This window comes from Condylura cristata, unplaced genomic scaffold (genome assembly GCF_000260355.1).
Source record: "Condylura cristata isolate star-nosed mole 26May11 unplaced genomic scaffold, ConCri1.0 scaffold00023, whole genome shotgun sequence".
NCBI classification, from domain to species: Eukaryota; Metazoa; Chordata; class Mammalia; order Eulipotyphla; family Talpidae; genus Condylura; species Condylura cristata.
This window is the reverse complement of record NW_004567124.1, coordinates 10,873,448-10,889,543: the sequence shown is the minus strand read 5'-3', so window position 1 is coordinate 10,889,543 and position 16,096 is coordinate 10,873,448. Positions and strand designations below refer to the sequence as shown.

Sequence of the window (16,096 nt, the reverse complement as noted above, 5' to 3'; positions counted from 1 at the left end):
ATAGCAGGAGTATGATGGACCAGGTGAGAAAATAATAAAAATAATGAACAGCCATATACCAGCGACATTTTGTGGGGGTGGAGTGGGGGATGGGATCAAAAATGGGGAGGTGAGGAGGGAAGTGCACGGGACTATGGTGATGGCACACAGGTGACTTGGTGATGGGAAACCCATGGGGATTACAATTGAGATTAAAAAAAATGTACAAAATGATGTAAAAATAAACTATTATTAAAAAAAAAAAAAAAGAAGAAGGACGCCCTCCCTGGTGGCACAATGGGTTAAGATGCAGCACTGCAAGCTAGAGCAGCCACTTCAGTGAGAGTTCAAGTCCCCACCCTGGAGGTTATCCACATGGCTGGCAAACCTCTCCTGCCCCGCCTGCTGCTCCCCTCAGCAGTATACTTCCTCGATTTGTTCCCCAATCTGTATCTAGTGAAGCCTCTTTCTGCCCCTGCACTTCTGGCTTGTACCCCAGTTCTGTATGAATAAATAAATAAATCTTAAAAAAAATTAAGAAGTAATGGCAGGATGAAGGTTATATTGGAAGTTTTTAGTTTGGAAAGATGAAGGCTGAGATAAAAGGCCATGGCAAAATTTGTTTTGAAAAGGATACATATTCACTAATTCCCAGCACAGTAGAATTTTTAGGCATTCTCTGATTCAAATAAATAAAAGCAATGATTTAATTATTTTTAAGAAATCAGTCATCTCCAAGAAATGATACAAGCTGAGTAACAGAAACAGCTTTTAAAAAGTGCCTACAGGACCCTCCCTGGTGTCGCAGCAGGTTAAAGCACAGCACTAAGAAGCTAAAGCCACTTCAGCATGAGTCTGATCCCCACCCCGGTGGTGGTGATCCACATGGTGCAGCAGACCTCTCCTGACCCGCCCGCTGCTCCCCTCAGCAGTGTACTTTGTAGATCTGCCTGTTCTGCTCCCCACTCTGTCATGGGTGAAGCCTCTCACCGACCCTGCACCTCTGGCCTGCACCCAGTTCTGTATGCATAAATAAATACATCTTTAAAAAAAAAAAAAAAGGACCTGGCCCTCCCTGGTGGCGCAGCGGGTTAAAGCACAGCACTGAGAATCTAAAGCCGCTTCCGCATGAGTTCGATTCCCGCCTGCCCCGGAGGTGACCACATGGTGGGCAGACCTCTCCTGACCCACCCGCTGCTCCCCCCAGCAGTGTACTTCGTCGATCTGCCTGTTCTGTTCCCCATTCTGTCTCTGGTGAGGCCTCTCACCGCCCCTGAGCCTCTGGCCTGTACCCCAGTTCTGTATGCACAAATAAATAAATAAAATCTTAAAAAAAAAAAAAAAAAGTACCTACAGATGTACACTCATAAAGACTATTGTCTTGACTTCGTTAGCTGATGTCAGCAAAAACATTGTGATTATTTAAATATATTACACAGCAAGATGTTTCTTCTGAAATTTCCTCACTAATACATTTATTTTTGAAATTATCTCTTTAATACAAGTCATGTTTGCTTTTACATGAACCTATCTATTCATTTGATGGAATCAACAAAGCGCTTGTTTAATATTTTTAATGGTAATCTGGCACTACAGTCATGCGTCACTTAATGACACTGCAGTAAATAACGGGCCACATATATGACAGTGGTTCCAACAAGCAACACCTTATAGTCTTGTGGATTTATACTTTATGGCGTTCACACAACGAACTGCCTAATCACACATATCTCAAAAATACCCCAACATTAGGCAGCACATGACTACTATCAAGGTGAAAAAGCATATACACCCTTCATTTATATCACTTACAGGGACTTAATTATATCAACGCAAGTATAAAAAGAAGGCTCACTGTAACAGTAAAAGAATGGAAACAATCTAAACAAATAATAACAGTCAATTAAAACATTACAAGGATACTATATAGCTACTGAAAAAAAAAATGAGGTCAATCTATATACATAAGGGCCTCCCTGGTGGCACAAGGGGTTAAGACACAGCACTTATAAAGCTATCCACAGCCACTGCAACGCAAGTTCCAACCCCAGACAGGGAGCTAACCCACATAGCTCTCGTAACTCTGTCTCACCCTGCTGCTCCCCTCAGCAGTGTACTTCGTAGATCTGCCTGTTCTGCTCCCCACTCTGACTCTAGTGAATCCTTTCACCTCCCCTGTATCTCTGGCCTACAACCCAGCTCTTGTATGCATAAATAAATCAATCTTTAAAAAATAGTCTATATATAGTCTATTGATATGAAAAGTTCAGCAGATATATCAAGGGGAAAACACAATGCAGAATATCATATATAGAATCCTTCCACTGAGTAAACAGTATTTTAATATAAGTGTGCATTATAATATACATATATCAATCACATGCTGAACTGATTCTGCAAACACATCTAAGGTTCAGATTCAAAAGGTTGGGCTGAAGAAGTAAAAAGTATGTTATAAAAGCTCCCAAGATTCTAACGAATGAGTATGTTAAGCTTAGACCAAGGTAGCAAAAGAAACATTACAGTAACAACAAAACTGGGAAAATGAGATTATTTTCAGAGTCAAGTGCTCACTGATAATCTTCAGAGGAAAAATTTTAGTAGATTAGTGAATACAAAGTCAGTAAGGAACATGTTCAGTGAAAGCAAGTACAATGGAATACAGTGTGAAGGGAAGTTTTTTCAAACCTTTTGAAAATCCATTCTGCCAATCTGTCTTTTGACTCAAGAGCTTAATATATTTAATTATTTAAAGGATTTTACATTGCCATTTTGTTAATTGCTCTCTGTATATCTTAGAGCTCTTTATGTTCCTCATTTCTTCCCAGCAAACACAGATATATATTTAAAGAAGTCTGAAGAAAGGGCAAATCAGAGAAGGAATAAGAAACTAAAAGGAAACACATTCCAGTATTCTAAATACTGATCAAGAGAAAATGAAGATATGGTAATAGGGCATGCTAACAGAAAGGGTAGTAAGCAGGCAGAAAAGAGGGGTTCCGTTCCATGCAGAGTCTGGAAATAGACATCTTTCACTGCAAAGGGGGAGTAGGATGAAAATAAATGCCGTGTTCCTCTAGTGGAGCTCCCTAATTCCTCATTTGAGGTACTTATACTCCTTTCTAGTAATCCATTTTCTTTCAAGATTCATCCACAAAGAGTAGCAATGTTCAACACAAAAAAGAGATACTACAGGCAAGGGAGTATTAAGAAGAAAAAGGATCACTTACTAGGTACTTTCATACCAGAGACAAAGAAAATTTCTGGAAATTTGGTTAGTATATATTAAACTATTAAATATGCCTTCTAACAAAAGATTTCACTTTCTATGAATTTATCTTATGGAAATAATTACAAAAAGTTTGTCAATACATTTTATACAACTACAAAAAAGAGAATACAAATATTTTTCAATATAGGAATAACTAAATAAATAAAAAGTTCACCTCTATAGTGACATAGTAAGTGTTCTTAACACTAAGCAGTAAGTAGATAGGCACAGTGGGAGATATACAAAATATTATTTTAAAGAAAAAAACAATGCAAAATGGTTTTAAGTATTTAAATTATTGTATGACCCAATTTTTGGTATACACACACATACAGAGAAAGATCTGAAGAGAGATATGCTAAGAGTAGTTGTCTCTGGGTACTGGGTTCTTCTATTTTCTAGTATGGATACAAGTAGAAAGAAAATTTCAACTTGTGGAAAAAGAGCAATCAAATATGGAATAAATAACCAAATAAACATATTACCTGTTTGATAAAATAAACAATTCTTTTAAACTCGGAGCCATGGAATGATCTTTATAATTTTCTGGAGAGAAAAATGTCTTAAGGCCATTTTTGGGGGAAACATCCCTGTGAAACAAAATAATTTACTTGCATTTAACAATTCAAAATCTCATGCCAGATTAAGCATCATCATGACACAGCTATAATTTATATCTACAAACCCTCTCCTTCCCCCTTTCCAGTTAATCAGCCCTTACTAGTGTTTATTTCATACACCAGAGGTATGAGTTTAGATGTTTTATTTCTTGGATAGCTTTTAGGAAGGCCCACTCTGATACTCATCAGTTTGCACAAGCAGCCTGGCATTTTTCTTTCATAGCTAATTAAATGACAGACACATTTAAGAGTTAAACATAGAACATATTGAAGTATAAAAAGGAGTCTGTCAGGACTAGGGTTTACCTCTATCTCTGTGGCACCGAGATGCTTGATTGCTAAATGAGAACATCTCAACTTATTTTTGTTTCATGCACAATTTGCCAAGTGAAAAGACACAGCAAAAGATGGACTATTTTGTTAATTTGTTAATTTAGCAAATATGATAAATGGTATGCATTTGTACAAACCCTTTCTCAGGTCATGTATGGTTTTCCATTAACATCATAATTAATTTAGAGACTAATAAATTATAGACAAATAATTTCTATTACAGTAAAAAGGCAATAAGTGGTGGTTAAATTAAAGAATTTAAATATACAACACTGTGAGCCATTAATTTAGGAAGGACAAAGACTATCAGGTCTCTGGAATAAGGCAGATCCAAGGGCTACACCACTATGCAAAGGCTCTGAAACACATTTGTTATGGGCACAGAAGAGCATCTGCACTGCACCTGAACACATACTTTATGGCAAGAAACAAATACACATACTTTATAAAACCTGCAAATGGAGCAATTTAAACAAATGGTTACTTCTAACTGGACCAGCACCAAAATGGAAAATTTTAGCATATTTGCATGATACTCATTTTTAAAGTGGTGTTTATCAAAAAAACTTTTAAGTATACATAGTAAAATGTGGATGTTGTACTTGGTATACACCAGTGTATTTCCTTATTACTTGTTATAGTACTGTTTCTGTGACATCTATTTAAATTCTCAGGTTTTTGCACATCATACAAAAAATGTACAAGACCTCAAGGCAACAATGTTCAAAGGAGCACTGTTTGCAATAAATGAGTACTTCTTGAGCACATACTGATTCTTTGAATTAGGCATTTCATAATCTTTGTACTCTCTTCTGACTTTTGTAGCATAGAGTAGATGCTCAGTAAATCTGTTAAACTGACCTAAAGCAGCATGCGCTTTAGTTCTCTAAAGTACATACTTAATAGAGTCCTCTATTTGTAAAGCTCTACAACACTTCTGAACAAACACCCTCTACAATAAGAAAGAGGTTTGTCTGTTTTTAAACAAGCTCTTTTAATTACTTCTATAGAAATGGGCAAGGTTCTTAGACACAAAAAATTGCCGATATCCATCTTTAAGAGGCCAACAATAAACACAAGATGGAATTATACACCTAGTAACAATTTGAATGTGGAATTGACTTTAGGAAATGTTTTCAGCTGTATTTAGTCAGGCTCAGGATGTGAAAATGACAGGGTAAATTGTGACCCTAAATTTATATGTTCTTTCTCTTTTTCTCCAAATCTCTCCAGGCCAGAAACTTCCTTTCCAAATCTGGCTAGTAACCTCTTTCAATCCTCATTAGGGAACTTCAAATAGATGTAACTCACCAGTTCAGCCTTGGTTCACCCATGGCCATCACAGAATTTATATTCCTAGATTGCGGCTTCACTTTAGCTTACAATTCTGGTGCCTGGCTCTGGTACAGACTTCAACTGGCAGGATTTCTCCAGGATCTAGCTCAACTAGAGGGAAAACAAAAGGCCAAAATCAACTCCCCTAAATTAACACCTGTCCTCAATTAACACGAACACTTAAATGGACAAAGGAATATTCTCACGGTTCTTGACAATAGAGCAGCAATGCTCAAGTAGGATGAGACCTCCTCCATTTAACTTACCCGAGGAATGCCACTATCAAGACACTGAGAAATCAGCGCCCAAACAGAACGTGTTCTCACTGCTTACAAACTAGACCTCTTAGAGCATGGAGCTGTATGTGTTAAGTCTGCTTTTCTCCACTCCCTCACTGTCCATTTTCATCTTGCTTCAGTTGTCCCAACCATACACAGTTATGGGACAGATTTTGACAAACAACGCCAGACAAAAGCTATTTCAAGGTTGTCAAGAAAGAGAACCTCCTAGCTGAGGAATTTGAGGTTTAACCAACCAGCGTGGCCATTTCACAGCACCTCTTGGCGGAATCACCCGAGGCCACACAGCTGGTGTGGCCACTCAGGGCTTCTCCACCCAAACTGACTTAGTGGAATGTGATAAAAGCAGCAGTGAACTTTAGGAGTCGGTGTGTCGGTCCCGAACCGCTCCGGGTTAATTCAACCCACACCTCGACCCAGTGCGAGGGAGGAAATGCAGAGTGGCGGGAGGCAAAATAAGTGACTGAGGGAAGAGGAGGAAAGGAGACGAGAAAACAGGGCTCCAGGAAGGAAGGTCAACAGGCAAGCAAAGCCGGGGGAGGGGCAGCGCCTTAGCCGGGAGCGGCGCGTCCTGGAGGGGACTCGGCCGCCACACTCCCTTCCCCCGCCCCTTTCTAGCGTGCTCGCCTGCTGGGCAGCACCCTCCCCTAGCGCGTCTCCGCGGCAAAGCAGCCTTTCTGCCCACCTCGTGGTCAGCAGCGGCTCAGGCCGGGGCCGTAACCCATCTGCACACACTCTCCATCCCACTCCTTACACTCGCGCGCGTCCTGAGGCCTATTTAAAGGACCTAGCGCGCAACCTCGGCTCTGCGTGATGACGTTTCAGCGACGCCGTGGGCGGGGCCTCTCTAAAGGAGCCGCCCCATCTTAAGCCACCGCGCCGCTCACTAAGTCTTGGTCTGCCAGGTCCGGGCCCCTTGGCTTGCAGGGCGGAAGGGCCACATGTCTGTGTGTTACCTTAAAAAGTTTTCGACTTGGCTGTGGGTGATTAAACTACATGTTGGTTAGGCGACAAATCCGGTACTGGGAAGTTCCTAGTAGTTAGTTGTGACTGAAGGCAAGTGTCTCTTCTCCCCTATCCTGATGACTCAGGGGAATGGATATATTTCATTAGCAATTCCTTGGGGTTTTGAAAATATTAATGTAATGAGATTGGGGCCCTTCTTGGTGGTGCAAGAGGTTACAGCCCAGCACTATGAAGCTATCTGCAGCCACTGTAGCTGATCCCCAGGTAGCTGACCCACATCAGACCTCTTTTGTCCCACCGGGCTCCCCCACTCAGCAGTGTTATTTAGGTCAGTTCACCTGTTCTGCTTATATTCTGTCTCTGGTGAATCCTCTCACCCCTTTCCCACCTCTGACCCGCACCCCAGTTCTTGTATGCATAAATAAATAAATCTTTAAAAAACTAAATAAATGTAACAAGATTAAAATGCATTAAGGAAAAACATGTAATAAGGGGGTATACTGCATTCAGTACAGTTATCTGGTGCGCAGGCGCAGCTGTACTTCATCCCTATTCCATTCTATTTTTCTGTTTCTACCAGCTGATTGGAGCGCACATTAGTTTTAATCTCATTCATTACGGAAAGATTTATTCAGCACTTAAGTTTCGTGGTTAGCGCAAGGAACACATTGGCCTAAGAATAAATAACACGTTTTCCCAGGGGTTTTGCTTGCTGGGAATATAAGACAATGACATTAAATATTTCTAAGTCAAAATACAAGCTACATAAAAGTATATAGGAAAAATTGTAAAATTCAGAAGGGAAGAGAAATTACTACTGTGAGGGACAGAAAGCTGCCTTGAGTAGCTAATAACATATATTGAGTACTTATATGTCAGTTACAACTTTGGGCACTTCACCTATCAGTTCATTTGAAGAATCTGAAGTATGTGGGTAATGGGAAAGAACAACACATGGAGCTGCATAAAACTATAACATGAAGACGCCAGTTTGTGTGCTAACAAGAAAGTGTTTTCTACTTAGAGTGATTTATGTTTTAGAATTATGTTTACCTCTATTGAAAATCTTCAAATCCAGGTACTTTATTTTGCCTGGACGGCAAGGCCTATGGAGTGTAGTAGAAGACAAAAGAGTTTAGAAAAATAGGTTGAGAACAGACCTTTAAAATGAGAAGGAATTTTGACTTTATTGTATAAGAAATGGAATGCTGAGGGGACACAGAAGCATCTCTGCAGAAAGCGCACAATCAGAGCTTCTTCGTTTCAGGAAAGCCTGCCTTTGTGTTGAGGCAGTTGTAGGGACAAGGACGGATCAGAGACACTGCTTGTGAATGCTTATAAATCAGCTGGGGAAATCCCTGGCACTGGACAGATAACATTTATTAGGTGAGTAGTGTTGACAACCTTTACTAGCAAAGAGATGGACATCAAGGCAGTGTAGAAGTTCAGTTGTTTGGTGCTTTCCCACAAAACATGCAATCAGAGAGAGTTGGGAGTCCTATCATCGTCGTCAGCAACTGCTCAAGAATTGCTTAAGCACTCATGTTGTTTGGATGCTCCAGCCCCATAGTGCAGAATGGAAACATCGCCAGGCAGGCTCTGTTGAGATTCCAGATTATCATCAAACAGTATCCTCTGGTGTGCAGGTCATCTGATTGAGTTCTCCTGTTTACCTGAGAATGTGACTTGGACCCAGATCGTCAAGTGACTTTTCTAACATTACATGATCAGTGCTAAAGCTGATGGCGGGTTTCATAAAGTCTCCATTTTAATATGTTAACTTTATGCAGCTTTCTGTTTTATGCTTTATATTGTAAATCAGAAGCAGTTTAGTGAAAATATTAGTTACTGCTTTATTGTTGAATAGCTGCCCATTTACAGATATACCTGTTTTGTTTATCCATTCAACAGTTGATGGACATCAGAGGGTTTCTATTTTTTGGCTCCTGTGAATAATGTTGCTATGAGCACTTGCATAACAAGGCTGTGTTGAACTTTGTGCTGTCATTTCTCCTGAGTAGACTCTAGAAGTGGACTTGGATTGAATGATAACATACTTACAAACACTTTCCCAAAGTGATTGTGCTATGTTATTGTGGGCTTTTAAGCAGGAGAAAGACTTGGCTTTTTCATTTTTGCTAAAATGAGAAACAAACTAAAAAATTGAATGAAAGGTAATATTGATTTGAAAAGCTTACAGTACTTATTCTGTTTGGTCCCAAATTTCAAAATGAACTTAAAACTCCAAGCACCTATGTAAGTTTATGTTCTAGTTGGTACTAATTATGCATTCTTCGGCCTCAAATCAAGGCAGAGAAATGTGTATGCATGATCTTTTAAATTCTTTTTTTTAGTATCAGTATCATAATTTTCCTAACTTCAGCTAATGTACTTCCTTTGCATGACTCGGAGTGAACTTGGTCTTGGAGAGTTTATAGTTTGGTAAGTACTTCATTCAGGGAAATGTTTCATGAATTTATAGTCATTTTTAAGGTCCTTTCAAAAGGCGAATCCAGAAATAGTCCTCTAGCAAAGAGGTTTCAATCTAGTAATTGATTCAGAAACTATTGGGGGAATAACTGCCAATAACAGTTTGTTTAAATTAGGCTTTTCAGCAATAAATGCTATTTTAAATGGGGAGGAAATGATCTTTAATCTTGAAAACTAGCTCAATCTTCTGGCCCAGGGTACGTTGTATTAGAACAGAAAATGGTTAAAATGTTCAAATTTTCTATTCTAGAATATTTTTTCATATATATTTTGTTGTGTTCTGTAAAAACATGGTCCCTGGGCTTAAAAAAAAAAGGGGGCTCAGAAATAACTGTTCATCTCAATGCCTGTCTTTTATAGGCAGCATCTATTCCGGAGAGAAAGACTGATGTTAGCAAAGTAATTCCAAGTAGAATAATTATATGTATTTAGAATATAATGTGTATTTATTTTATTGGAGGGGTAAAGAAAGAATGGTAAAAAGAGTGAGTCTTTTTCAGAGGTTACTATTACAACTTTGGTAAAGCTTATAATAATTTTTTCTAAGCATAGGACCAAGATAAAGCAGCTTCTTCCTCCCAGAGAAGTTATCATCCTGGAACTAAACATATTATTTGAAGTCTATCAAGTGGATAAACAACAATTGGATGGCTAAGACATGACTATATTTAACTGCAGTCAATAATTCCTCTCCCAAAGAGGGGGGGGGGCGGAAACCAGATTCAAAGTAAATGCTCAAATACTAGTTTGTTTTCTCTTTGCAAATCAGAGATAAGTGATATTAAGGGGCAAAAAAAACCAAATAGGCTTTTCCTCGGCTTACAAGTAGTAGGCAGAGTGAAAAAAAATAGTGTCTGTTAATCTCCTAGCAAGAATCTTCATGCGACTCTTCTGGAATCTAGGAGGGTTCTCTTGATAAAAATTTTCTCTTTGCTCCCATCACCGTGAAATCCCTTAAACATGAAGGCATCATTCTATTCTTCCTATCTTGGGTGACTTAGCTGCCATTCATGGCCTCATTTGGATCATGGGTTTGAGCACCACTGGTCCACAGCTTCAGTTTCTTGTTCAAAACAAACCAAGATGCTGAGCTCCATCTAGCATATAGGTAGTTACGTGAACATGGCTAGGTTTTTCATAGATCATGAGAAGCAGAGATCTGTTCTGACCTAGCTCACTTGATCCAAATGCACATAAGAAATTAAAGTCTAAGGGGCTAGATTGTTCTATTTTTGCCTTATGAGATAAACTTAGTAGTAACAGAACAATGAAGACATACTTGTGGTCAGGCCTTACTCTCTGATCTGTCACTATGACTTATGTTTTCTTACCAGTAGTTCATTAATAACCTGGTGCTTGCTTTCCTTTCTCCCACCAGACCATTATAAACAGGATCCTAAGATATCCTCCTAATGCTCCTGTTTAAAGAAGAGTAAGCTAACCCAAAATGGAAAGGTTAGTGTAAACCACTCATTTTATAGGAAGGAATTGGACATAGATTTGGTTAAAGTCTGAGATTACAATGAAAATAATTTTACACCATTAAAATATTGTGATACTCAGCTGATGTTAAATTTATGAGTTCACTTCTTTTATAACCTATCCAAGAGGAGAGGTTGAGGTGGGGTGAGCAATGATAACCTAAGTAATGTCAGATTTTTAAAAGTCTTTGGCATAATTTCTGTCAACTCCATTTTAATGACAAACAATAAAAAGCAAATATGACAAAATCTGGTGTGCATTCAGGGTTTCTACTGTCTAACTCAGAGCAGATATCACTGATCAGCCACACTACCCTTCTTGGAGACAAAAAGCATCCTCAGAATCTTGGTAGCCACTCGCAATAACAGAGGTTATTACACTAATTCAGATTGCTTTCTTTGCTTTCTCTTGATCAGAAGGGTAACTTGTTGCTTGTATACATTCCCCTTCCCCCCACCAAATGAAATGTTTTTTTAAAGTATGCTACTATAAGCTAGTGATTTTAAAACATTAATCTGAAAACCAACTATTCCAGGATCTTATAAAAAATGCAGATTCTGATTTAGTAGGGCTGGGTGGTGCCTGGGATTTTGCATTTCTAGTAAGGGCAAGGCCATAGGTAGGTGTCAGTACCACTGGTCTGTGAACCTCTGAAGACCAGAAGTAAGTTAGAAAACTGTGTTCAGTGCACCCAATAACAGAAAAAAGAAAAACAAGGCAAATGTTCCATTAGAAGCTGAAGTTTTATTATAGGATAACAGTACATAAAGCACATCTAAAATTGATGTGTTCAATGCACTTTTAATAAAGGTAATGTAATATTAAAGGTACAGTTTCTAAGTACAATATAACAACATTCATATTAGAATGAAAATTGGAGTATTTAAAAGACAACATTAAATCTCTCTCTTTTTTTACAGCTTGTATTTACAAAATGAATCAAAATATTTTTTTTTTTAAATTCAGGACTCAGTAAAATAACAAACTGGAAATAAGCAGACTACTATAAGAGTGAATTGAAAAGAAAGCCCAATGTAAGTGAAAAGTTGGATGATCCTCTATTAAAGATCATTAGCAAAGTTTTAGTACAATATTATTTTTAGGATTCCCATAAATGGCTTGCATCTTTAGTGTGGCAGAAAAGGAGTTTTTACATACTGTACACAAAACATACATCATATATTTATAGGTACAGTATTACTGTTTCCAAACTTGCATGTATATTTACAGAAGGCTGAGTTTGTTACTCACAGAGTTTTGTGAAATTTGTGTGCTTAATCCTCAAGACCTACACACAATTAGAATCAGCATTTCATGTGGTCTTTTTAAACGTTGCTCGAACATTTGGTTGAGAACAAAGTGTTAACCATAAGGCTTGCCATACTTTATAAATTTACCGAAACAACCCAGGGAAAAAGTGTTTTAATTGGGGCATACTTGCCATTAAACAATTATCAAATGCTGACATGTGCTGGCCATTGTGCAGATGCAAAGAGTTTCTAGCCTCAGGAAGTTTAGGAGAGTGAAGGGTGCTTAAAAAAAAGGTTTCAATCCTTTTCTAAGCAACTTAACAAGGAATGATGTGATTTGTGTTAAAAGAGATTTCTTCTGAAACTGTAGCCAATTCACTTCAAAAGTTTAACTATTAGCATAAGCTCTCATTAACCACATGATTGCATTTATAATTAAGGTAACAGCAACTCTTCCATAAAAATGGAAAATGTCTAGAATTGTGGGTAAATATGCAGTGCATGGAAGCCAATAACCATGGCTTAAAAATTTATCACCTTCAATTACAAAAAGTGCAGTAAACAGAAACATTTGCTCTATATTTATAAATTGCTCAAAAATCTTTGCTAAAGATCTTACAAATTCAGTAATATTACAGAACAATTCTAATCAATATTTAATAAGGTTAACTACATCCTTAGTTAGATATTTGATATAATTTTATTTTTAATGCCAATGAGTCTTAGGATAATAAGTGAAAGTTTAATTATTAAAATACTTTTAACATGAAGGCCCTTCACTCAGTTCATGGAACTGGTTGAAGCTGTACTGAAACAAGACTTTTGTCGAATTTGCTTTATGGCCATGGTCTGCCATGACAGAGGGCAGTTCATCCATCTCATGGCTCAGAGAGGTGGGGAAAGGTTTATTTTGCCATCAAGCCACCAAGGCTCTTTTATAGAAAATGCCTATTTTCTGTAGCAGGAGCTAATTATATAACTCTGTCAGATGCCAATAGTATTATTCCTTAGTAAGAATAGAAAGATTTACTCCATTAAACTAGAGTGTTTCTTGAAGGTCTGTAAAATTATGTTTCAGCTTAGGAGATATGGTATAAAGCCAGATAGCAAACATAAAAGTAAATGCTAGCACATTTTTGTATATCCATATTTATGAACAAATTCACCCTCTAGATGTCAAATATCCATACTAAGGAAGTAATTTTATCCTAATTAAATATACTCTAGAATAATTTATATAATGATATTATGTATTTAAAGAGAAAAGCATGTCCCAAATCCAGCACTCTGATACAGCTGCCAGTTGGGCTCAGGTAGATATATATATATATATATGTATATGTATATATATACAAATATATAGTTATACTCAGTGAAATTAACAAGACCCAAAGGTGGTATTGTCTAGGAATAAAAGGGATTTTTTTTTTGTTCACAAAAGTAACTTATCTAGCACCACACATCAGAAAAACACAAAAATAGCACACTCTAGCTCTAAACAGCTATGTCTAAAATAGATTATATAGTAAAACCGGTATTATACAGCATATTGTGGATTTGATAAACAGATAAATATTTGCACTGAGTAGGCTGTTTATAATATAACATTTTCTTATCTATACAGAATGAAAGCCAAAAAGTTAACTGTATAGAGATGTGCAGAACAACATTTAATATTATGACTCAAAAGCAGGGACGAAGGTAAATTTGAAAGAAGAGTAAGAGAGAAAATGTTTACAGGCCATTACAAGTTATTAAGTTAATAGTAAATAAGGAATCGATTGCTCAAGTTGAAGAAAGCAGTAAACAAGAGATTGCATTTACATGCAGATGTCTAAAATTTGTATTTTTTTAAGTCTATGCGCAAAAGTCATTTGTTTTATTGCTTGACATTCAGTTATGGCTAGATTATTTAACCTATTTTTTTTGTACTTTGGAAACAAGAATATTGTTAAAGGTGCCATAAAAATGGACAACATTGAAAACGGTTTGCAAATAAACCACCTAACACTGCAGTTCTTTATACATATTAAAAGCCTTGTCTGGGGTTTGTCATATGTTAAATATATTTAAACTGGGAAAATAGGTTGTAGCTTGAAGCCTCCCATTGGCCCAAACATCCAATACAAAAACACAGCTCCACAAAAGGGAGCAGGCAGACAATACAGGTACATTTAAAGAAGCAGCCAGCTAATGTCCTAATGTTTAAAAATTTACCACTGTTTTATATGAGATTTCAAACCACTGTGGGTAAAATGAGAATTTTGGATTTGTGAAGATGTGTACAGTACATACAGATATTTTGTGTGTGTGAAATCATATTCACTATATTGCTCAAGAAGTATCTGCATTTACATATGCAATCTGTTCAATGATAACCAAGTTCCTAGAAATAATATTCATCCACATTAAAATAATGACAAAGGAATCATACACAGGAGAATTCAGTTGCTCTTAGATTATAACATCATGGCATGTGCAGCATGTCAAAGCTAACAGCGAGCTACCTTTTTATTTCTTAGAAGGAAAAAAGAAAAGGTATGATAGTGCTATTGTGGCAAACACACCAAATGTAAACAGCAAACATGGCTGATCTAGGCATCTACTTAAAGTATTTACATTCACTTTCTTAACAAGACTCTATGTTATTTTGCATCACTGAAAAGACATTTCTATTGGGTTGAATATTCTGTCATTCATTTACTAGTAAATGAATGCATGTATGTATTTATTGCTCTAAGTTCTGAAGGTCTGGTTAAATGGAGATTCCCCGCCTCCTCACCCCATAATGTTTCCTTGCTATGAAACCAGACTTCTGGATTATTTCTAAAGTTGTTCTGAGAGGCTGACAAAATTGATCTAACACAAACAAGCAAACAGACTCAAACACTGATCATCAGTCTAATCTCTTAAAGATAAACAAAAACCTGATGGAATCTCTTTAATAGTAATAGGGTTTAAGGAAAGACTGAAGACTTACAGCACAGACTAGTAACAGGTTGAGATTTACTTTTGCAATTGCATTCCTGATCTATCGTATAAAATACTTACAGGGTTCAGTCATATCTCTATAAGAAAGAAGTGGCAACAATTGCATATAATATGTAAAAGTGTCAGTAAATTCTGTGTGTTGTGAGTGGAGAGGGAGGAGAAAGAAGAAGAGGAGGAGGAGAGGGGGAGAGAGCTATTTCTATCACTTTCCATAGTCCTTATTATTAAAACAACAAGGTACAGGTTTGTCACCTAATAGAAATCGAAATTTTTCTCAAATGATAGATGTCTGTGGCAATAACAAAATACATAAAAGTTCTTTTGAATGTGTATTCTCGGTGTTGAAAAATGAAAGCCAATAATTATACTGAGATTCACTGACTTTACAGAAAATAACATATGGAAACAGGAGAATAAAACTGTATGTCAAAAATGTAAAAACAACCCTTGAAGCTGAGTCACATTGCTGTTACAGGCATTAAAAAGCTATTTTTCATCTCTGACCTCTCTCCCTGAACTGTGGGGCAGGACTCTCATCTCATTATTTAAAACAAAAAGAACAAAACAAAAAAAACCACTTTTACCTATAATATGTAGAATACATGTTATGATATAGTTTTGAAATATAATGGCAAAAATATGTTTATCATAAATAATTTAATTAGAGAAGTGGTAAAGGGAATGTGTAACCCTGTGCTTTGAATGACGCTCCTTACTATACTGCTTATTCATTTATCTCTTGAACATACTGGTATAACTGCACTGCTCTGGAAGTTAATCTAGTCTTGTCAACTGAGGAACATGGCAGTTCTGAACTCAAGAAAATGAGATGATAGCGGAGAGTTGACACACACACACAGATCTACACAGTTCACTTGTGCCTTGGAGGGATAGTATTATTATCATTATTATTAATAAAAAACACAATTTGTCCCAGTAGTACTGGCCACCCTGTTTTGAGAGTTTTAGAAGATCCCTGAGCGCATTGTTTCTGACTCAACCCTAACTCCAAAATGATAGGGCTTCTATTGTTGATATCAAGATGGATTGTCATTCACAGTAAGTCAATCATAAGGTGCT

General features: G+C 37.2%; 1 protein-coding gene across 3 annotated transcripts in view; it reads right to left on the bottom strand.

The window, feature by feature from the left end:
• The window catches only part of ICE2 (interactor of little elongation complex ELL subunit 2), a 47,930-nt gene extending 41,333 nt beyond the window's left edge, over positions 1–6,597 (bottom strand). For 2 of the 3 annotated variants that reach the window (XM_012728812.1, XM_004687724.2), the window contains exons 1-3: positions 6,523–6,597; positions 5,515–5,649; positions 3,736–3,840 (exon numbers count right to left, since the gene is read on the bottom strand). In XM_012728812.1, coding sequence (XP_012584266.1) covers positions 3,736–3,840; positions 5,515–5,543 — 134 coding nt within the window. In that variant the 5' untranslated portion in view covers positions 5,544–5,649; positions 6,523–6,597. Of the gene's footprint in view, positions 1–3,735; positions 3,841–5,514; positions 5,650–6,522 lie in introns of those variants that run through there. The other variant, XM_004687725.2, reaches the window with a different exon arrangement.
• Positions 6,598–16,096: the final 9,499 nt, after the last annotated feature.